This window comes from Acanthochromis polyacanthus, chromosome 5 (genome assembly GCF_021347895.1).
Source record: "Acanthochromis polyacanthus isolate Apoly-LR-REF ecotype Palm Island chromosome 5, KAUST_Apoly_ChrSc, whole genome shotgun sequence".
NCBI classification, from domain to species: Eukaryota; Metazoa; Chordata; class Actinopteri; family Pomacentridae; genus Acanthochromis; species Acanthochromis polyacanthus.
In genome coordinates, this window is record NC_067117.1 from 43,426,258 (window position 1) to 43,448,870 (window position 22,613).

General features: G+C 41.3%; 1 protein-coding gene across 1 annotated transcript in view; it reads left to right on the forward strand.

Moving 5' to 3' along the window:
- Window positions 1-22,613, forward strand: part of dennd6aa (DENN/MADD domain containing 6Aa) — a 29,939-nt gene that overhangs the window by 963 nt on the left and 6,363 nt on the right. The window contains exons 2-15 of the mRNA XM_022221332.2: window positions 2,053-2,091; window positions 3,119-3,161; window positions 7,648-7,760; window positions 9,566-9,646; window positions 11,704-11,809; window positions 13,028-13,107; window positions 13,699-13,758; window positions 13,837-13,892; window positions 17,804-17,926; window positions 18,138-18,233; window positions 18,798-18,892; window positions 19,448-19,513; window positions 19,698-19,762; window positions 19,995-20,084. Of these exons, the coding sequence (XP_022077024.1) occupies window positions 2,053-2,091; window positions 3,119-3,161; window positions 7,648-7,760; window positions 9,566-9,646; window positions 11,704-11,809; window positions 13,028-13,107; window positions 13,699-13,758; window positions 13,837-13,892; window positions 17,804-17,926; window positions 18,138-18,233; window positions 18,798-18,892; window positions 19,448-19,513; window positions 19,698-19,762; window positions 19,995-20,084 (1,113 nt within the window). The remainder of the gene's footprint in view (window positions 1-2,052; window positions 2,092-3,118; window positions 3,162-7,647; window positions 7,761-9,565; window positions 9,647-11,703; window positions 11,810-13,027; window positions 13,108-13,698; window positions 13,759-13,836; window positions 13,893-17,803; window positions 17,927-18,137; window positions 18,234-18,797; window positions 18,893-19,447; window positions 19,514-19,697; window positions 19,763-19,994; window positions 20,085-22,613) is intronic.

The following is a 22,613-nucleotide window of genomic DNA, read 5'->3' on the forward strand; positions in this document are numbered from 1 at the left end:
AACACAATCATGATCATGAGCTATAGTGATGTTGGGATATGTGCAATAGTGTTACAGTGACATGTATAGTGTAATTATGTGTAATGTAGACAGGGCTATGTTCAGTAGTTGTTAACCCTCAAGCGACTGAGTGAGGTCATTTTGACCCCAGCCATATAATTATATTTGCCGTTTTTATATCTTTTATCTGAAAAATGTTTCCTACCATGAATTTGTCAATCTGCTTGTCCTGCAGCTGCTCATAGTTTTTTGTAGAGATCGGCCAACTGATGTGACAAGGACAATGGAAACTTGTCTGGGGTCACTTATGACCCCAGACAGATGTGTAGGTTTTTCACTATTGTAGGCCTTAGTTTTATTTATTTATTTCTACCTCTAATCGCTATATTTCAGTGTTTTGCAGTGCACTATAGCTGGCAGACCTACATTTTTAGCCACAGCTGCCCTGGGGCAGACTGACTGGCTGCCAATCCACTCCTACAACCCCTCTGACCACCACCAACATTACACAGCATACACATTCATACTGGAGCTAAGGTGGGTAAAGTGTCTGCATTGGACGAACGGCTCTGCCACCTGAGCCACAGCTGCCCCTAATCTAAATACTTCTCTGCATGTTACATTGCACACATACAGACTAGATGTTTGTGTACATTTAGTTTTTATGGACTTTTGATTTACTATTGAGGAAACAAAAGGAATAAAGTTTTAAAAGAAGTGGCAGACAAAGCGTGTCTAAATAAATGTTACTGTGTTCTTACAATGCATCATGTTGTTCATCTGGTTTTACTTTAGCTCTGAGTCAAAATGATTAAAATCCATGAATAATAAAAGAAGGTTACTTTAGAATATCCATCTTAAACTGCAGTGGAGTGGAATAGGTAAGAAAGCTCAAAAAGAGGCACTAAAGTAGACGTATTCCTGTGTAAAATATAGTGGGTCATAAATAACCCCAGTCGGTCATTTTAGTCGCTAGAATAACTTGGTCGCTTGAGGGTTAAGAGAAATGTGCTGTGTTATCATGTGACAATGGGAAATGTGCAGTACAGTTATATGTAACGGTGTCACAGGGATATATGTAGGGGACTCTTCTGTTTTAGTGACAGAGGGATCAGTGTGCAGTAGTTATAGAGGGATATGTGCAATAACAAAGAGATCTTTTCATTATAATCGTGTTTAAATGTTAATTACTGCTTGCTAGCTGCCTTGGTCCCCAGGCTTCTGTCTGTTCTGTGCACTGTGTGTTATTGCTTGTTGCTTATTTTTCTTTTTGTCTGTCTTTGTTCAGTTATGGTTTTATGTTATTTGTAATTTCTTTATTTTTGATCTGCCAGTGGGACATTAGCCATACAGCTGCAATCTCTCGTATTTACGTGGAAATATACACTAATGTGAAGTGTCCTATTTAAAGAATAAAGTAAACATAAAGACAACACAGCAGAACTTATTGTAGTTCTTATTACTATTGAAATGAGAGCAGCTTGTCATTCATTTATTCGTGCTTTTATTGACCTTGTACTTCGTAGTTCTGCTGAGTACTTGGTGCTCCTGAAATACTTTTGGTTTCTTCATTTACCAAACAAGAGACACTTCTCTAATGTTGTGCTTTGTGCTATCAAGATCTAATAAACTGAATAAATAAAGATTAAAATCAAAAATCTGACCAGACAGTTGACCTTACAGTACTCCAGATTGTTGGCATTGTTTAATTTGATACCTGACCATAGATATTATGTTTTTTAATTCTTTAACTCTGCACTTTATCATCCATTATTTCATTACTCACTTTAAATTATTTAATGTGACAAGTTGCACCTCTTGAACTGGATATTTTCTTAAAGTATCTCAGCATTTATTTTGGCTGCCAACTGTAAATATACCATAATTAAGTGCAGCAGAATGAGAGGTCAACATGATGGCGTGATGCCAGAGAGACAGACGAGTGTTGTTAAAAATATCAGTGTTCTAAATCCTCCTGAGATAAATGACTGATATTCTGGTTTCATGTGCTAGAGCCTGAGCAGAGTTTCATTCTGTTCTTTTGTCTTCCAGGTCATTTATCCTCATCATTCCAAACTGTCAGAGAAAGAGGTGAGTCAGTCTGTGTGGATGGGATGTGGCTGTTGTGTGTCTCTGCTGGATAACTGAATCCACATGAGGACTGTACTACGAAGCAAGTTCAGTTCAGCTAGACTTTGTTTGTGTTAGCGACCCGATAAAACCTGAAACCTCAGTCAGAATGAAATGGAATCACAACAGCAGTTCTAAACTGTGTGCCACCGACTTCAGTCAAGGAGAACAGGTTGTTTTGGTGAAGAGCTTCAAACAATAGAAACATTTATTATTGAAAAAAGTGGCGTTACTACACATGATGCAAGAGAGGAAGCAGGTAGAAAAGTGAATATATTTCCTTTACCACTGCACTCTCAGCGTCTTCTTTCTAAGACACTGACCCTTAGAGAAGGATATGTGGAAGCTGCTTTGGTTTTTGGCCAAATCACAATAAAATCATGTTACTGACTGACTTTTCCCTGTGAGTTATTCATTTATTTGTTTTTATTTAATGGGGACAATGCAGTTAACATGGTTTCAATGCAGTTCATGAATCCCATGTGTTGCATGTAGTTTTAGCTACAGCTAATTCTAAACTCCTGATAAATGCCAACAGACTCATCAACTTTCCAGCCTTTTATTAGCTGCGGCTGTGTGGAATAGACAAACCAGGACCAAACATCACAACATATTTATGCATTTTCTGCATCACGAACTGAATGCATGTAGGTTTCCATGGCAACAAGACAGACAGTTTGCTGTAACTGTATTACTATGATACAGATCAACAGGTTTGTAGATGCAGCATATTCCTTCACCTGAGAATCTGTATCACTCAGAAGGGAGACGCTGCTTCCATTTCATTCAAATGCCAGTCTCTGAGCAGAACCTCTTCCAGAGCAGCTTCAGTTACCATGGTGATTTAGCAGGTTAAAGGAGAGCCAACACCAAAAGCTCCGACTTTAGGCCCTCTCTAACCCAGTAATCTAGCTTTGTTGTACAGCCCTCTGTGCAGAAAGGAGGGGAGAGGACAGAATATAAATGAAATCTTGTTGCTTTCTTTCAGAAAACGAGCATCTGCTACCTTTCCTTCCCTGACTCTAACTCAGGTGAGTTCCTGTGTCAGCCTTTTATCTGACGTGTCTGAATGCAGCAGAACAATCCAAAGCACTGTGGCGGCTGGACTCATTTATGGTGATTAAGAACAAGTCGAGCTAAAAGCAGAACCCTAGACCACAGTTCTGTAGTTTCTGGCTGTCATAGAGAAGAGACACATGACATTTATTTAAATACGGGGATAATAACTGCTCACGTTTCCAGTCCCTCCTGGAGGTGTTCATGGTGCTGCACTAATCAAAGTGACAGAAATGTTTGTGCAAAGACAGAAGGAGAGGGAGCTGTAGAGAGATGTTGGAAACAGCAGCCCTACCATGAATGAGGAGGTTTCAGACTGTTATGTTGGTGACTTTAACCTTCTTTTCTTGTTGTATACAGGGTTTACCTGAATTACCATTGTTGTCCTGACAAGTAGAGTGATATATTAAACCTGGAGTTTAGATTATTTGCTCCATGTAGTAGAACTGTTTGAATGGAATGGAAAGCTGTGGGTGTGTTCCAGTACAAACACTGCCATGCTGCGTATACAGACGTCCCTCACCATATCACTTCTCACTTTCTCATCGTATCGTGGGATTCTTTGCTATATAGGTGTTTTATTTTATTCATTATTTTTGCAGTAAAATAAGCATTTTCTGGCCTAAAAAGATGAAAGCAATATATTGACAACAACAGTCACTGGTGAGTATCCATATAGAGTTTTAGATGTTGTGAAATTATGTAGGTTTGAGACTGTAGAAGATACGACAGTGTTACTTAAACTGACAAGTCAAAGAGTTGTTTTTACCTTGCTGACATGTTTCTACAGCTTCTGCTGTCTTCCTCAGAGCGTCATCTGACGTTTGGTGGCGTGTCCTTTGTATCACGTGGTCGCTTTGACAGATCCGTCAGAATCTGTCAAGCCGACCACGCCTCCCACGTGATGAATACCAAACATCAGATGACGCTCTGAGGAAGACAGCAGAAGCTGTAGAAACATGTCAGCAAGGTAAAAACAACTCTTTTCGATTTGTCAGTTTAAATAAGTAACACTATAGTACACAACGACAAAATGAACCTTATCCAACTAGTGTAGAAGATGTTTAAGAGCAAACACAGGGCGGCCTGGAACATAACCCTGTGATGGACGAGGCACCGCTGTATACAAGAAAACCACTGAGTATGCTAACCCTACAATGTGTCAGAAATACCAGGATGTCCTTCTACATGCAGTCACATTTTCCAGTATGCAGGCCAGCACGCTTTTCTGGCCATAGTGAACCACAGTTTAGTGTTAGTGTCTCTTGACAAACCCCACTGTGGGGTCATGTATGAATCAGGTGTGTGTTTGCCTGCAGGTGTGTTTTTGTTGACTGTGAGTCAGCCGGCAGTGGAGCTGAGGAACCTGCTGCCCTCAGTAGGGAGGGAGGATTAGGACCAAATGCTTCCAGAGCTGCTATATATACCCCCTACTGTAGGTGTGTGTCACAAATAGACTGTAGAGCTGCAGCTCTCTCTCTGAAGGCAGGCTCAGAGCTCGGTTATCTGTGGCATCATTTGCCTTTAATCCACTTTGAGGATTCAGAAATGAGTAGTGACACATAATTTGTTGTTATCTCTGTAGTCTGAACTGTTTTTTAAGTGAAACAGCGGCTGTGATGCTGAAGTGCAGACTTTAGTTTACATCAGAGGTCAGAATGAGGCCAAAGCAGGCAGAGAATCCAACTGAAAAACCAAAGATTCAACCAACAGGAACAAAGCTGCTTTAACCCTACAGTCTCAGCAGTCACATTAGATCTTCATTAGGGCTTCTCCTCTTTACTTATCTAATAGTACTAATATTACAGTAACTTTTAACATTCTTTGTCCATCCTTCTAGCACTGCAGTTGAGGACTGTAGTGAACCAAAGAAAAAGCCTTCTACCTGCAGCTTTATATGCCTGAACTATTTATTAGTAAACATAAAAATCTGGTATTTGCAGCATAATAAATCATTTCAGCTTGGTTATTTTATACTGCAAATAACAGCAGACTGAGACTCAGAGCAGACCATAATGCACATTTTCATATCAGCTGGTGAGACGAGAACACTGCTGAGTAATGAGTAATTTGTTTGGAGGCCGCTGTGAGAAGATGTGCAGTAAATGTTAAATAAGTTCACACTAGCAGTCTCTGTTAGGTACAGCTGATTTAAAATGGTCTAAAGAGGTCGTCTGTTCCTCACGCTGCCAGAAATACTGGATCGATCAGGAAGAATGCTTGGGAAGTGGTTTTGTTCTTAGGAAAGTAAAACTGGTGATTGTGTGACTAATTCAAATGAGTTCAGCCAACTTTAACATTCCAGCCCTGCAACAACTGTTGTATGGTAAAGATCAGCTGTATGCAAATGTTCACAGTTTAAAGCTGCACAAATTCATATTTGGTTTACAACAATGGATCTAAGTACTGCAGAGCATACTAAAGATGGTTCTTGTGTTGCTGAAACAATAAAGACTCTTCTACAACGCTGTTTAGCGTCTTGGTGGTTAAACACATTTAATCAGCTGAGGTAAACCTCCTTCAATCGACCTGCCCAACACCAAACCAAACCACAGACTGGCAGGAGAAGAAAGTAGATAAAGGAACAGCTGAAGGAGTTTGTGGCGACAGGACAAGTCCAGACAATGATGTTGGTGTTCCATGTGTGCTGTGTTTGAGTAAGACAGATCAGACTGCTGCTTATAATACAGCTTAGGTTTGTACTGGGAGCTTCTGCTGCTCACTAACGTCACACACACACACATGCACAGACACCACTGTGGGGTTGTAAATAAACCAGCTGTGTTTTTGCTTGCAGAAGTGTGTTTTTGTTGATTCTGAGTCAGCAGGTAGTGAAGGAAAACTTAGAACAAAATGTATGCAGGATCAGTTTTTGGTGCCTCTTAGTTAAGAAAACACGTGTTCCAGTCTTCTCTGTGATTCCAAACAACGTTCTTCTCACTGTTCAGAAACAGTCTGTAATTAAGGTAAATAGAAATGCACAAATCAAAGAATTTCACTCAGTCGCCGTCCTCGTAATGGGCTCAGTACTGTTTGGTCCTGGGTGGTCCTGAACGCAGCCTGGAGTCCTAGAGTGTGTTTATGTGAATGTCCAATGATGTGGAAAGCCTTCATTCAGGCTGAGTGAGCCTCAGTGTTTGTGTCTTCTTCTATTTGAAATGTCCTAAAGTTTGATTCTAGTTTTTCTGTTGGCACCTCCACTTCTGCTGCCTCAGCAACATGTGTGGAGGACTGCAGTGAGGACGAATGTCTGCTCACTCATTGTGCCCTTCTTTTTATTTCTTCTCTTCCCTCTTCCTGTTTGTCCAAAAATCAGGACATACAAGAGCCGACTGATGCGCTGTGAAACTGCAGAAGATCCAATTTTCCTGTAGCTTGAATTTTTGAAGTTCATTTTGTCCAGTTCTACTTTTAACCAGAGCTGGATGAAATCCATAGCTCACCTTTAGTTTTGCTGATGGCTGTGAATGCTGACCGTACATCATGCTCACATTTCAGTCTAAATTCATGCTCATGCCAAATTCTGACTTATGGCTAGTTTAATTATTCATGAACTTGACATAACTATGTGAGAAGATGCAGCTCTGATACTGTTCCAAATGGTTCTCGTAGTTTTCTATGAAACTGAACCAAAGCCGGTGCATTAGTGCTCTAGTCAGTTACAAGTCGTGGCTGATACCAAGGAGCTTAGTGAGCTTTGTGTTTGGGGCCATCTTTCACAAAGAGTTTCATGTTGTGGCTTGAACTGAGGAACAGAGAGAACAAAGATGTGGGGATCTGGGCGCCTTAATATCTCAACAGGTTGAGCGGGTGACCCATGAACAGGGGCGGTAGTCCCCGATGCAGCGGCCTGGTTTGGTTCCAGCTCAAAACCCTTTGCTGCAGGTCTCCCCCCCCATTCTTCTCCCTACTTTCCTGTCTGTCTCTCTACTAAACCCTATCAAGTAAAGCCAAAAATGCCAAAAAAAAGATGTGGAGATTGTTGCAAAAGTGTAGGAGAGTGAAGTCCCAGTGGAGATGTTTATTGGATCCCCATTAGTTGTCACAATGGTGACAACTATTACATTATTAGATGTGCAGAGAGCTGGTTAGGCACTAGAAGAACCATCGCTGTGGTGGAAACAAAGGATTTGTCGTTAATTACTAAGCTTCCATTTTTACTAGAAAGTAGAAACACAGAAACTGTTTATATTTATTTCACAATTGTTTGCTGGCTGTATCATTCCATATATCGGGCTTCTCGATGTCTTCAGTGTGTTTCTACAACGTAGAAGGAGTAAAAATAAAGAAAAAACAAACTTCTGTCTGGTAGTGTAGGTCTAGGTACAGATGAGTACATTTGAAAGCTGTTGAGAGGTGACGCAGTACAACCAGACAGTTTTTACTTTGGGACTGAAGGGGCTAGGACGTGGTAGTGTGTTTGCATCATACCCACTTGTCACCACCTTGCTGTGTTTCTAGGTTGCCTTGGAGACACACAGTTCTGCTTCCGCTTCCGTCAGGGTTCCAACAAAAAGTCGTCACTCTGCAGCTTCCTGGAAACCAGCGACCGAGACGCACCGCCCTGCCTGAAGGTTGGCATGAACACACAACTCTGTTTTAGCAAGAGATTATCAAACATTATTAATTCAACCTTTATTTAAACTCTGAGCAGGTTGACGTATGGAGGCCTTATTTACTTTAGGGCCGAGTACGAAAATAGAAGAATGCACGTAAGAAATGTTGTAAACCATCACCATGAAAGTATTTAAAGGAAAGCTAGCAAAAACAATAATTACAGCATTTTAACAAAAATAGTAAATTAGCTACAACAAAAACAGTTGGAAGTAAAATTAGATGAGATTAAAACCCTGAATCGTCCTGAGGATAAAAATGAATCCAGCTTCAGATTATTCTGCAGGTTATTCCAGGTTGCACGAGCACCATAGATAAAATAGATTCTCCAAATTCAGTAAAAACAGCCAACATCTGCAGTGTAATGTGGTCCTTTTATAAAGGCTCCCAACAAAAGAGTAGAAGAAACAAAGAAAACAGTAAGAGCCTATTGAATGAGTGAAACCCAAGGTCTGTTCTACTGTAGAGATGAAAGGCCACTAGCCTCTAAACATTCTGATTATTACCTGTAATAAATGTAATGCAGAATGATAAATGGTGACGTTAGAGTCACAGCTGATGGATGTCTGTGTAAATGTCACCATAATCCCATACTCTTAGTAACATGTCTTTCTACAATAAAGTGGAAAACGATGTAGTTTAGTCACAGTTTAGACTCATGATACTTAAGACAGCTTCTCATCAGACTGTCCAAAGCAATGTTTTAGTCTTTTGTAAACATTCTGTAATAGATAGATGGATCCTGCAGCAGGTAAATGTAGTGTGTACTACAGCACAGTATTATCAGTGTTAAAGATGCATTTTACAGCTGCATATGAAGGAGACAATGCTATCTTTGAACAGAGTAAACAGAACACAACGACTGTGGAACACCTTTTGTAACTTTCATAAATTCAGATTTCTCATTTCTGCTGTGTTTGATGGCTTCCATGCTGCCTTCTTTTAATCCCACCAAAGATTTCCAATCAGATTAAATCTGGTAAATGAGAAGGCCACTCCAGGATGTTCCAGGATCTTTCTCTCAACCCAGCTTTGGTTGACTTGAAGATGTGCTCAGGATCACTGTGTTTCTGGGAATCCATGATGTCATCAATGACCCACCTCCATGCTTGACCAAGGGAGTCCAGCCATGAAGTCTTGTTTACTCAGTGCATGTCTTAGTTGCCGCTGAAGCTCTTGCACCAGCCTTCATCAGATCATTCTGTAGCTGTCTTGCAGTCACAGGGTTTTTCTGACTTGTCCTGACTACTTTGCTCAGTTTGGGGCTTTCTTCCACGGCTAGGCAGGTTTGCATCTGTTTCATAAGTGTAAAACTTCCTTATAAATGCTCCCAATGGTGTCTCTTGGAATGTTAAATTCTTTGGAGATCTCTTTACACCCAGGCCCTTCAGGTGTGGTGAAATAACCTCGTCCCTCAGCTTTTGTGGAAGCTCCTTTGTCGTTGCCGTTATTGCAGCTCACCTTGAATAGATTCAGAGGTGGGGTTTATACATGCATCACAGCTGAAGCAGATGAAGGATCATTACAGAGTTCCCAAAGGCTTAATTATGTTTCAGCTCCACTTTAGGTCGTAAAAACTGTCAGAAAGCTTTAAAAACAACAGTATTGGGTTGAATTAATGTGACATGACTCTCTTAACACACAAACACTACGTCATGCACTTTCTGTGTCACTCTGAAACAACTTCACCTGATAAAATCTGTGGGGGGTTGAGTGTTTGTGGTTGCAGCTGTTTAGATTAATTCAGTGATTCTGTGTGTTTCAGAGGGAACAGGGTCATTACTACGGTTACGTGTACTTCCGTCAAGTGCGAGACAAATCTCTGAAGAGAGGATACTTCCAGAAGGTCAGTATGAAGCTGCAGGACTGCATCAGCTGAACACCACCTCACATCTTAAACTGACTAATTCCATCTGCTCACAGCTCTGGTTCTCACCACTAATTAGTTACAGTTGCTTCTATTTTTAGGCTTTTATAAAATCACTGTTAAGCTGCCCTGCGTGAAAAAATCCCAGCTGAGGTTTGCACATGGAGCTGCTGGAAGAGTTTTTTAGGTGGAATGAAGAGGTGAAATCCTGCCTCTGCCAGTGAGATCCATGGGACCTGAGCTTGAACAAAATATGTAAAGTAGCCAGCAGTGAGGAACACATCACTGTGATCCTGCTGGACTTATGCCATGAACGACACATATGATGTTTCATTACCCATCCACCCATCCATCATCTATACACACCTCCATCCTCATTAGAGTCATAGGGGTGCTGGAGTCTATCCCAGCTGACTGAGGGAGAAGGCAGGGGACACCTGGACAGGTAACTGTCCATCACAGGGCTACACACAGAGACTGTGGGAGGAAGCTGGAGAAAAACATGCATACAGAGGGAGAACATGGAAACTTCTCACAGAAAGATTTAGAAGATCCCCGACATGAACCATGGATCTTCTAGCTGTGAGGCGACGGTGCTAACCACTGTTTAAATATTTAAAAGATTATTTTGTAAGAAAGTCACAGTTTGTCTTCAAACTGTTGAAGTACCAGCCTGTGGAAAGGGGAAATTCTAAAGATGTCATCATAGCTGTCTCTGTCCAGCTGCTGCAGGCCTTGAAGACAGGAGTAGAAGAACAAAGCTGTAGCTGTCAACACGTCTGCCTGCTGACATTTTCACCTCTTTTAACACTTACTAATGAGTTGAACTATGCCAAGTGAACTGTAGATCTCAGAGCAAAGTGATTTCAGATGTCTGCATTTGAATTCTGACTAATTGTAAATCTGCTTTATTTCCATAATTTACAGTTTAATTCTGTGCAGCCATGATTCTGGTTTAAGACTGATTAGTTTTCATTTCTTTCAATTCCAGATATCATTGTCTTTTTGTCTTAGATTAAGCTTGAAGTGGTCAGAATTACGTTGTAGATGTGTGGAAGTGGAGATGGCTGGTCAAAAGGTTTGGTCAGATATCTTAAATGAGAGGATTCATTCAGCAAAACGAGGTTGGAGATCTGAAGTCAGTTCCATCAGATGCTGTTGGCAGCAGAAAGTGGAGGCTGCCTACTGTTCAGATACTCTGTGGCACTGCAGAGTGCTGATGGCAGACCATTTTAACTAATGAACGAAGCTCTGGCTTTCCACAAACTACTTGTTCATCACCTCTTCCAGTGTCACTGCATCTCCACCATTCATCAGAATCTTTCCTGAACATCTCAGATGAACGGTGTCCTTCACAGCAGCTCAGACTAGTCAGACTGACATCTGTGAGACCTGCAGCCATTCATTTGACTACACAAAATGAATTACAGGCATCTTTGTCATTTTAGCTGGTCAGAATGACATTTGATATGTGGAATAAAAATTCTAGCTAGTCATAGTGTAAATCCAACGAGTTAGACTGATGTTGGGGATATTTCTCCTTTCTGATGGGGACATCTACTGTGCAACATGAGAGTTATAGGCCACCAAGCAGTATCACACAAAAACAGATAGTACCTTACTGTCTTACTGTGGGACATTTCAGATGGATCTGAAAGTTCTTTGTCTTTGCTGTTGACTCACCTCTGTATCTGCAGGAAGTGTTGAGGTCCATTTGCACTAGCAGAACAGAATCCTGAGGAACTAATTACTGAATGAAAGATTGACTGATTTATTACACTGTGTTTCTACAGACAACAGGGGCCCTTAAATAATAAATGCCCATCTCTAATGTAAACTTGTTCTCCATTCAGTGATCATCAAGTTAAAACATCTTTTGTTCCTGGAAGTATTCTCAGCTTTAATATAACCTGATTATCTTTCTATTTTGATTGTTAACAAGGAACTTTAAAAGCACTTTTAGCTGTTTTTTTTCTACACACACAGAAGAATGAACAGGAAGTGTCTGAACCCTTCTCTTGCTGTGTTTCCACCAGTCGCTGGTCCTGATCAGTAAGCTGCCCTATGTCACCTTCTTCCACTCGCTGCTGAAGATCATGGCTCCAGAATACTTTGAGAAACAGGAGCCCTGCCTGGAGGCCGGTCAGTCTGATTAGTGATTACCTGTCTTCACCTGTCTGTCTTTGTGTGTAGCTGCTTTAATGAAGGTTGGCCTTCACCTGGCCCAGAAGTCTGATGGCTCCCCTCATACTGCTTTGAGTGCTTTTTCTTTGACTTTTTAGTGTGATTTCAGAATTATCTGCATCTGATAGTCTGTATAGGGCTTTTAGTGTTTATGAGAACACTAAAAGAATTAGACCTCTGACTGCTCAAAGGTCACAGCTGATCACAGTAAATGTGTGTTCTATCCATGCCCATACATATTTGTACTGACAGAGCATTTCTGTGTGTCCAGTTCCACTTCCTTAGAGCCTTCTGCACATGTACAGACACTGAAAGTGGAAATCCTTCAGACAGCGTGGCTTGGTTCCCTCTTTACTGTGTTTGAATTAACAGACCTTCTCAGTGTATAACCCATAATGGTAAAATGGTGTGTTCTTGTGCTGGACTCACACTTTACCCCGTTTCAGTCCTCCTGGTAAAGAAGAATCTGATCTGAAGCGATATTTGTCCCACAGTATTTGTTAACAGATCCAGTTTGCAGACATCAGAGATGCCATCTTAAGATCAAACTCAGTAGAGCACCTGCTGTCAGTCAGTGCTCAACGTTCTGGACTAACAAACACATTAATACTGGTCAAATCTCACCTCCTTTTACCCCCATTTTCTCATCCCATTTGGTTGTGTTCTCACTGTGCAGTATTACTAACAGTCTTCATTTATGTGAGGCCGGCTCTGCTCCTCACTTCTTCCTCTGGTCTCAGTAACATGCCATTAGTTTTTAGATTTTAAATCTGTTAGGATTGAGCTCCATCGGTGGTTTGAGCCTAGTTTTGTAAGTGTTTTACTGTCCCTGCTGTGTTCGGCTAATCCTTTCCCCGTCCCTAAATTTAAGGTGGATCGCTGTCACTGGACCCACTTTCTCTTTAAACCATGTCCACTGTGTTGCTGCTCTGTGTTTCATCACACGTTGCTTTTCATTTGCTTTCTGTAAACTATTATGTAACTACAGCTGATATACAGTGAGGCATACTGCACCCTGCACTACAGCAGTTTAAACAGAAGCCCAACTGGTTAAATATACATGACAGACTTACATTAGGGGTTTTTATTGGACTGTTGTTTTTAGCTTGGGGAAGCTAATGGTCCGGAGGTTAAAGTGGTTTCTGATTTACTCTGGGGATTGGGTTTGATTGACAGCTTGTAATGACATCGACCGCTGGCCGACGCCCCACCCTGGACGGATCCTCACACTGCCGACGATGGGTGTGGTCATCAAGGTACACACACACACACACACACACACACACACACACACACACACACACACACCCATCTGACGTTTCAATAAATAAATTTTGAGTTTTTGTAATAAACTGATGAAAAAAACTTGATTCATGAATAAATAGTTGTTGTTTTATGCAGTATTAAATGTCCAAAACTGTCCCCGGTTCATTGAAGATGAAGACGATGAAGCCGCCCCCGTTGTAGAGCAGACTGCTGTTTTATCACATTTTTATCAGATCTTACAGGATATACTGAGGAGCTTTTGAACAGTCTGCTGTTTTGTTCTGTTAGGGCCAATACTGACTCATTTTTGGAAATCATGCAGACCAATACCTGACATTCAGAACCTGTGTGCATTAAAGCATTTGATGGCTGGTACCCACCTGATGAATGAGTTATTTAGTGATATTAATACCTCCTGTGTTCACTGTGAGGAAGATAAGTTCTTCTGCAGCCATGTTTCCTATTCTGCTCTATTATCCTGTTCTGTCACTGTTTTATCACTTTTATTGTGTTTTGGGGAACTTTAGTTTTCTTAAATGGACTCAAAAGAAATAACTGAGTGTCTGAACTGTGTGCCGCAGGTTCGCATCCCGACCTGTTACGACAAACCAGGAACTTCACAGCTGGTCCAGTCCGCCCAGGTGCTCACTGACAGATTGGGTTTTATTTTCCAGTTCTGTATAAAATCTGTTAACAAGCGTTGACCTTGTGTTCTTCAGAGCGACAGTCTGGTGTCCATCGTCCTCCCGACCATCCATGAAGTCGACCTGTTCAGGTGAGACCAGTGTTTGTGTCACATTTACCTCTGTCAGACATGCACTCTGTCCATCAGTCTGACAGCAGCTAAACCTGTCGGCTGCATGTGTGAATGCTGCTTACTCATCCGTTAAATCTCAGAAGGTCTGACCTATGAACATTTCAATAGAACGTTCAACACGGCACACGTATGATCTGAGACGTCACATTAATGGATGCACACACCGGCAGCATCACTGTGAGTTGTGATGTGATTTAAGGAAGGATTTTTCCACATTTCAGCATCAATAACGTAACAGTTAGACTCTATAAAGAGTTCAAAATCACAACACACCTCATTAACTAGTCTGCTCTACAATTTGAAATTAGGCAGCAAAATGAAATGTCCATATTAATAAAACTTTACTGTGATGAAAACAGACACCAACAGCCTAAAGAGTGTTGATACTCGACAATAATAAATGTAATGTGAGTGCTGAAGTTTGGTTCTTGGAGCGGTTTAAACCGTTTCTTCTTAGTTTGTGACTAACCTGCAGCATCAGACAGGTAGGATCCATGAAAGAGCTGCTGCATTTACACATGGAGCAACTACTGGATTAATTAGGTTCATATCACAACAAGACAAATACCTGGTACACGCTGCAGTGGGTCTGTGTGAATGCAGTCCTGAGGAACATGAATGGAACAGTGAGCTCAGAGTGGAAGGGCTGAATGAGAGAATGCTGTCACTGTAAGGGACTCATGAACATGTTTGTCTGAAAGGGACTATAATGTCTCCACCTGCTGCACCTGAGATGCTTTTCAGTGCTGATGTCTGTCCTCGAGTCATACTTGGTCCTTCTAGCGATGATGAGATGGAAGGACAGAAGATATGAAGCTGCCCAATGAGAAATGTTTTGTTTCTTAGCATCAGTCTTAAGAGTCGGCTATAGAAAGAGTCAAATGAAACTGACACCCTGAAAGCAGAAACACAGCATTTAAATGTCACCTCAAGCTGCTCCCAGAGCCTCTTTCCTCTTTATTGTGCATTTAAACCATTAACAGACCCTCCATGACAGCAGAGACTAACTTTCTCTGAGTTTCAGGAGGAAAACAGAAGTTAGAAAAACAAAAAATGATGATAATTAACTTCATTATCATTGCATTAGACCTACCAACCACCAAAGATAATGAAAAAGACTCATAACAATAATTCAAAATGAGTGAAAAACACACAAAGATCGTAAAAGCAGCCAGATAGCAGAAAATACAAAACAAAGAATTTCCAAACAATTCCATCATAAAAGAGAAGTTTGTAGAAGCTGAAGACCAACTGAACCTACACCACCAGCAGCTGCTCCTTTTAAATGACTGCTGTTGCCACTACAGGTGAATTTACATAAAAAGACCACTTCCTGCTTGTATTTACGGTAATTACTTTGTTTTGTCTTTGTGTTAGTGAACTTTGTTGTCACAACAGAATGGCAGCACCATTACTAGTAATGAAATGATGATAAGACACTGAGCTGTAGTTTCCTACTTTAAACAGACAAATTAAATAGAGCGGTACTTAAATCAGCCTACATGAAGCATGAGGAGCTTTCAGACAGGCTATAAAGAAGACGGCTTAAACTGTCCATTATGGAGATGAGGGAAGTCGTTTATAATCTTTTTACTGCAGACAGCTCTCAAAAGATGTAAAAATTAAATGATTCAAGAATGATTTTTAATACAGGTTACCGCACTAACAAAGCTGGTTGTCCTTCCAGTATAATAAATATAAACGCCTGCTGTGCTTTAAGATGTGACCTCAGAACAGTTAATAACGCCTAAAGATCATCTGTAGCCCAAAAAAAGAGACGTGAAAAGCAAAATACAATTAAACTCTACACTGAAATCTGAACTAAACATTAGAAATCACTTCTGTGCTTCTTTAAATTAAAGTAAAACATTGTGAAAGCACGCTGCACTATAAAGGAAGGTTTAAACAGTGGAAATGTTCAGTGTAATGTTGGTGGAAAGAAACTGAAGTGTCCTTTATTACTGCATTAACAACACCTACTTAAAGTCACTACACTGAGATCTTTTGGACACTTTTGGAATTTCATTTAAATCACCAAAGCTAAATGTTTATTTTCATTATTTGTCCATCAGTCCCTCCAAGAATTCATGATGTTGTGATCGCGCAAATTCACGTGAAATCAACCAATCTCTGTGAATTTTGTGCAGCCTTGCAGTTTTGTCCAATCACTACAACTTTCCCACAACTTTGGCCCGCCTCCCGTGAGTTCCACCAATCATAGCAGCTCCCAGCACAAACCTAATGCACGTACGCCACTGAATTCACTTCCTGTTTCTGGTTTGAAGATGCAGACATGTGCGATACTAATGTCTCTGATTTACCAACAAAAATTACTGCTGAAGACCGTGATAAACAATTAATTCACTGATGTTCTTCACCAAAGCGGAGATAAACTGTTTTACACCCGTGCAATACTGTGGTGGAATACAAAAAAGAAAAGAATCATGGATTGATACACTTAAAAAAAAAACACTAAACATATTAGAACGGCTGAAATGATCAGACAACAGACCACATAAATCACCATGATGGAAACTGTTGCATCCAGATCCATTAGAGCACTGAAAGAATGAAGGTAAATTAGATTAATTATTCCTCCAAAGAACACGGTGGAGTTATGTGACGATCAGTGTGTGTGAATCCTTCCTCTGTTACCAACATCACTCAGAAACAGACTCAGAGATTTAAATGAAATTTTCAGGGTCGGTCAGAAATGACACAAGGACCAAATGATTAGACTTCAGCAGTGATACGGCTTAAAGTTTGGATCCACGGATTTGTTAAGGATTCATAGCGGCACGGTAACCATGGCAACAAGTGAACGCTACTTGAGCAGCTCGCTGACGATCACATGATTGTGATCCTGGAGCAAATCTACCACTGTGGACGAATGGGAAATGATACAAGGAACAACTGATTAAATTGTGGGGGTGTTTCTGAGTCCTATAGCTACATATTTAGGTTGTGATTCGGTACGTACACATGCAGAACACACACCTGTCTTGGTGGAGGACTGTGCTCTCTCAGTGCTGTTCTTGTTAGTTGACGTGACAAACCGTGTGTGTGTGTGTGTGTGTGAACACGTGTGTGTGTGTGTGTGTGAAAACGTGTGTGTGTGTGTGAAAACACGTGTGTGTGTGTGTGTGAACACGTGTGTGTCAGGAAGTGAAATTAACTTTTTAAGCCACTGACAGATATGTCCAAATATGATTCATTCAATAGTAAATTATCATTTAGTGCCTTAAATCTACCAACCACGTCCTGTTAAACCAGTATCTGGCTGCTAATGTCCCACCGTGGTGTGCCAGCTTTTGTGGAAATGGGTTGGAACGTTAAATAATTAATTTCTGAATAAATATTGTCAGTTACAGTGTTAAACATGTTCTAAAAGCTGGAAAAAAATGCAGATTTTTAGCAGCTGTCACTGTCTCCCATAATTTCATCACAACAAATAAGCTTAAAACATCACAACTTTTAGCACATTTTTTTAGAAAAGCTGCCGCAAATTCAAGCATTTTTGGCCGCAACAATCACGAAAAACGCCCACGAAATCCTGGAGGGACTGGTCAATGCAGCATTTACATTATATGTAAATTTTAGAAATGTTCATGTATCATAATTTACTCTAGAACTGTCTGAACCAACAAAACATCTTCCTTAAACAAAACACATATTTTTCAGATTTAATGAACTTTTCTCTGCTTCTATTTGTGGTTTATGACTTTGAAATTCACTGTGTAAACAGAGTTCCTGTCAGTGATGGCTGGAGTATAAATGAAGGAATCGGTGTCACTATAATCCTCTGGTGGTAAAAACTAAACGTATATGCATTTTAAGCTGACACCGCAGCACCTGTTCTGTCCGTCCAGGTGTTTCTACCCGGTGTTCTTCCACATCCAGATGCTGTGGGAGTTGGTGTTGCTGGGGGAGGCGCTGGTCGTCATGGCGCCGTCTCCAGCAGAGTCATCGGACACCGTGCTGGCGCTGGTCAGGTGAGATGTAGTTCCCTTTGGTAAACATCCATGTGTTTTCTGAACTTCTGTCTTCACATCCTGGGAATCTGAACATAAATGTTTCGTCTCTTAAATGTAGTTAAGTGTGTTTTTTATTTTATTTTCTGTTTCCTTCAATGTTGACATCTGCTCAAAGGAAGCCATTCAGACTTCACTTACTGACATTCCGGTGTTGTTTCTGTGCCTGCAGCTGTATCTCTCCTCTGCGCTACTGCAGTGACTTCCGGCCGTACTTCACCATCCATGACAGCGAGTTTAAGGAGTACACCACCAGGACTCAGGCTCCGTGAGTAGAAACCAGTCAGCTCATACAGGAGCAGCTACCATGCTGCTCAGGATGTTGGTTTGGAGCAGAAAGGGAAAGAAAGTGTGTTTGGTTCTACCCAGACAGGAAGGAAATAATTGAGAACTACCAAAGGCAGCATGCAGCGTCCATTCAGTCTCTGCTGCACTCATGACACAGAGGCGACCCACCGCTGGAATACACAACCAGAATTTATGTCACCGTTATTTGTTTAGTAATCTTTGATGTGCCACAACTGTTTTATAATTCACCAAACGTCTGTGTTAAATAGAAAAATGCATAGGTTATGACATCTATACACTGGGGTCTCATTCTACCACTTTATTAAATATAGTGCCTCCTGTAAGTTAATATGAATACTCTGACCAGAGTCTGTTAAAAAGAAACTGAAAGTCCTGATACAGCTATGAAGCCGTGTGACAGGAGCATAATTAGTATTATTATTATTATCAAAGCATGCCCAGAAAGTGTCTGGGCTTCAGAGTGTTGGTGGTGTTGCTCATACAAACCTGTGTCTGTCTCTGCTCTTCCTCTCTCTCACTGCAGGCCGTCAGTCATTCTGGGAGTCACTAATCCCTTCTTTGCTAAAACTCTGCAGCACTGGCCGCACATCATCCGCATTGGAGACATGAAGCAAGCAGGTAAATGTTCCTGCTTTATGTTTTTATCAGAATGAAGACAAATGTCACGGTCTTCTCAGGCATTGGAGTCCCTCTACAGCACTCCTATCGTCATATAATCATATTGTAAATGCTCCTCTGGGCTGCTCTGTTGTTTAGCTCCACTAATGCTCCAGTATGCAGTAATACTGTATTTTAAAGCATATACAGTTAATCCATCTCAAGTCATCACATTTTTATAGCTATTTCTGCTCGACCTTCTCTGATTTGCCTGATTTTTTTTTTTAATGTAGTAAAATATGGACATCAGCTATTTGTGAAATTTTAGCTTGGAATATTTAATACTTAGTTCTTTTTTTTCTTTTTCTTCCCCTTCATTCTGCTTTAAACAAGTTGATTCACACATTTAAATTTGAAGCGATGTTGTAATGACAAATATCTCAGGAAATATATGAGATAAAAGCCTGAAATTTGACTTTAATCTCTCAGGTACCATTTTGCGTATCCATAGAAAATGATGGTTAGAGATGTAGAAACCCTGGACTCTGATCTGTGCTCTGCCTCTGTTCCTCTCAGGAGAGATGGCCAAACAAATGAAAGTCAAGAAACTGAAGAACCTCAAGACTCTAGACTCTAAACCTGGCAAGTGTTTCACATTGTCTACGTTTTTGTCCATTTTTCAGTATAATTTCCTTTTTCGAAGTGCTGTCCTGAACTTCAGATCCACTGTTGTTGTAGTGAGACTACAGATTGTCCACTAGGGGGAGCTGTTCAGTGATTGTGAGCAGGCAGAGCTTCTCTGGTCTGATCCGTGTGTGTGTTGTAGGTGTGTACACTGCATACAAGCCGTATTTGAACAAAGATGAAGAAATCATCAAACAGCTTCAGAAGGTGAGCTTTGGTCTCTGATGTCCGGCATCATGAGCTGCAGTCGACTGCATGGCTGAAGTAAACTCAAACCTACACATGTGAAAGGAGTTCTGCTGCTGCTTCCCATCAGTGCTGTGTCACTAACAGCTATCAGCACAAGTTAAACATACAAATCCACTCAATATTTAAGACATGGACACCGATGTTACACGTAACCTCGCTGAGGCTCTTTTTCTCCTTGTTTGTGTTGCAGGGTGTTCAACAGAAGAGACCGTCAGCAGCACAAAATGCAATCCTTCGACGCTACTTCTTAGAACTGACACAGAGTTTCATCATTCCACTGGTAACAAGTCCTTTCATTCATTAGCTTTATGTGAACCATGCTATATTTTATGGAGTAATTCATGTTGTTTTTTAAATTTGCTCTATTGGAGAGTGTTGACCTCAGTGTTTAAATATATGTTAAGTATAATATTGTAGGGAATTAACCTTGATGTTTACACTAGTTAGGTCATTTCTACGGCTCTTCACCTTAGTCCTTATATTTGTCAGGTAAATGTGTTTGGTTAACATGGTGCAGAGCAGAAAGGTGGATATTCTGTGTGGAAAGGTAGCAAGACCAGAAGATTAGCAGCAGAGATGAAGCTGTTTTATCGTGGCATGGATAGGACGAGGAATGGAGCAGGAGTTATGTTGAAGGAGGAGTTTGTTAGGAACATTCTGGAGGTAAGAAGAGTGTCAGAGAGAGGAGTCTGAAGCTAGAAACTGAAGGAGTGGTGTTCAGTGTTAGTGGTTATGTCTCACAGGTAGGATGGGATCTAGAAGAGAAGGAGACATTCTGGAGGGAGTTTGATGAAGTGCTGCAGAGCATCCACAGAAGAGAGAGAGAGAGAGAGAGAGTGTGGTGATTGGTGTAGACTTTAATGGACATGTTGGTGATGAGGAAAAGATGGGCAGGTTTGGTGTTCAGGACAGGAAGGCAGAAGGACAATGGTGGTAGACTTTGCAAAAAGGATGGAAATTAGTGTAGTTTGTTCCAGAAGAGGCAGGAACATAGGATGAGCTATAAGAGCACACGGGTAGACTACATCTGGTATAGACAGTAGAGGGTAAATGTATTGTCAGGTTCCAGAAGTGTGATGGGAAGATGGAAAGAATACTTAAAAGGGCTGATGAATGAGGAAAATGAGAGAGAACAAAGAGTAGAAGAGGTGACTGTTGTGGACCAGGAAGTAGCAAAGATTAGTAAGGATGAAGTGAGGAGGGCATTGAAGAGGATGAAGAGTGGAAAGGCACTTGGTCCTGATGATATACCTGTGGAGGTATGGAAGTGTCTGAGAGAGGTACCAGTAGAGTTTCTGACTGGGTTGTTTAACGAGACCTAAGAGACTCACTCAAAAACGTTTATTATATCTTCTTATTAGTACACTGGTTTTGAGTTCTTTAGTTCAGACATCTACCTAATTATTCTATGTCTGAACAAAAGAACTCAAAACCAGAGACTTTAGATAGTGAGAAGATGCCCGAGGAATGGAGGAGAAGTGTGCTGGTGCCCATCTTTAAGAACAAGGGAGATGTGCAGAGTTGTGGCAACTACAGAGGAATAAAGCTGATGAGCCACACGATGAAGCTATGGGAAAGAGTAGTTGAAGCTAGACTAAGGGCAGAGGTGAACATCTGTGAGCAGCAGTATGGTTTCATGCCAAGAAAGAGTACAACAGATGCAATATTTGCTTTGAGGATGTAGATAGAGAAGTACAGAGAAGGTCAGAAGGAGCTGCATTGTGTCTTTGTAGATCTGGAGAAAGCTTCTGACAGGGTGCCCAGAGAGGAACTGTGGTTTTGTATGAGGAAGTCTGGAGTGGCAGAGAAGTATGTTAGAGTGGTGCAGGACATGTATGAGGACTGTAAGACAGTGGTGAGGTGTGCTGTAGGAGTAACAGAGGAGTTCAAGGTGGAGGTGGGAGTACATCAGGGATCAGCTCTGAGCCCCTTCTTGTTTGCTATGGCGATGGACAGGATGACAGACGAGGTTAGACAGGAGTCTCCATGGACTATGATGTTTGCAGATGACATTGTGATCTGTAGTGAGAGCAGGGAACAGGTGGAGGAGAAGCGAGAGGCGTGGAGGTTTGCCCTGGAAAGGAGAGGAATGAAGGTTAGCCGCAGCAAGACGGAGTATCTGTGTGTGAATGAGAGGGACCCAAGTGGAAGAGTGAGGTTACAGGGAGAAGAGATCAAGAAGGTGGAGGATTTTAAGTACTTAGGGTCAACAGTCCAGAGCAATGGAGAGTGTGGAAAAGAGGTGAAGAAGCGTGTACAGGCAGGCTGGAACGGCTGGAGAAAAGTGTCAGGTGTGATAGAAGAGTTTCAGCTAAAATGAAAGGAAAGGTTTACAAAACTGTGGTGAGACCAGCCATGTTGTTTGGTCTGGAGACAGTGTCCCTGAGGAAAAGACAGGAGGCAGAGCTGGAGGTAGCAGAACTGAAGATGCTGAGGTTCTCTTTGGGAGTGACCAGGATGGATAGGATCAGGAATGAGGACATCAGAGGGACAGCACATGTTAGAGGCTTTGGAGATAAAGTCAGAGAGGACAGACTGAGATGGTTCAGACATGTCCAGAGGAGAGAGAGTGAATATATTGGTAGAAGGACGCTGAGTTTCCCACTGCCAGGCAGGAGGCCTAGAGGAAGACCAAAGAGGAGGTTTATGGATGTGGTTAAAGAGGACATGAAGGTAGTTGGTGTGAGAGAAGAGGATGCAGCAGACAGGGTTAGATGGAGGCAATTGATTTGCTGTGGCGACCCCTGAAAGGAAAAGCCAAAAGGGGAAAAAAAAACTGTGAAACTACCTTTGAGCGTTTCCTCATGGG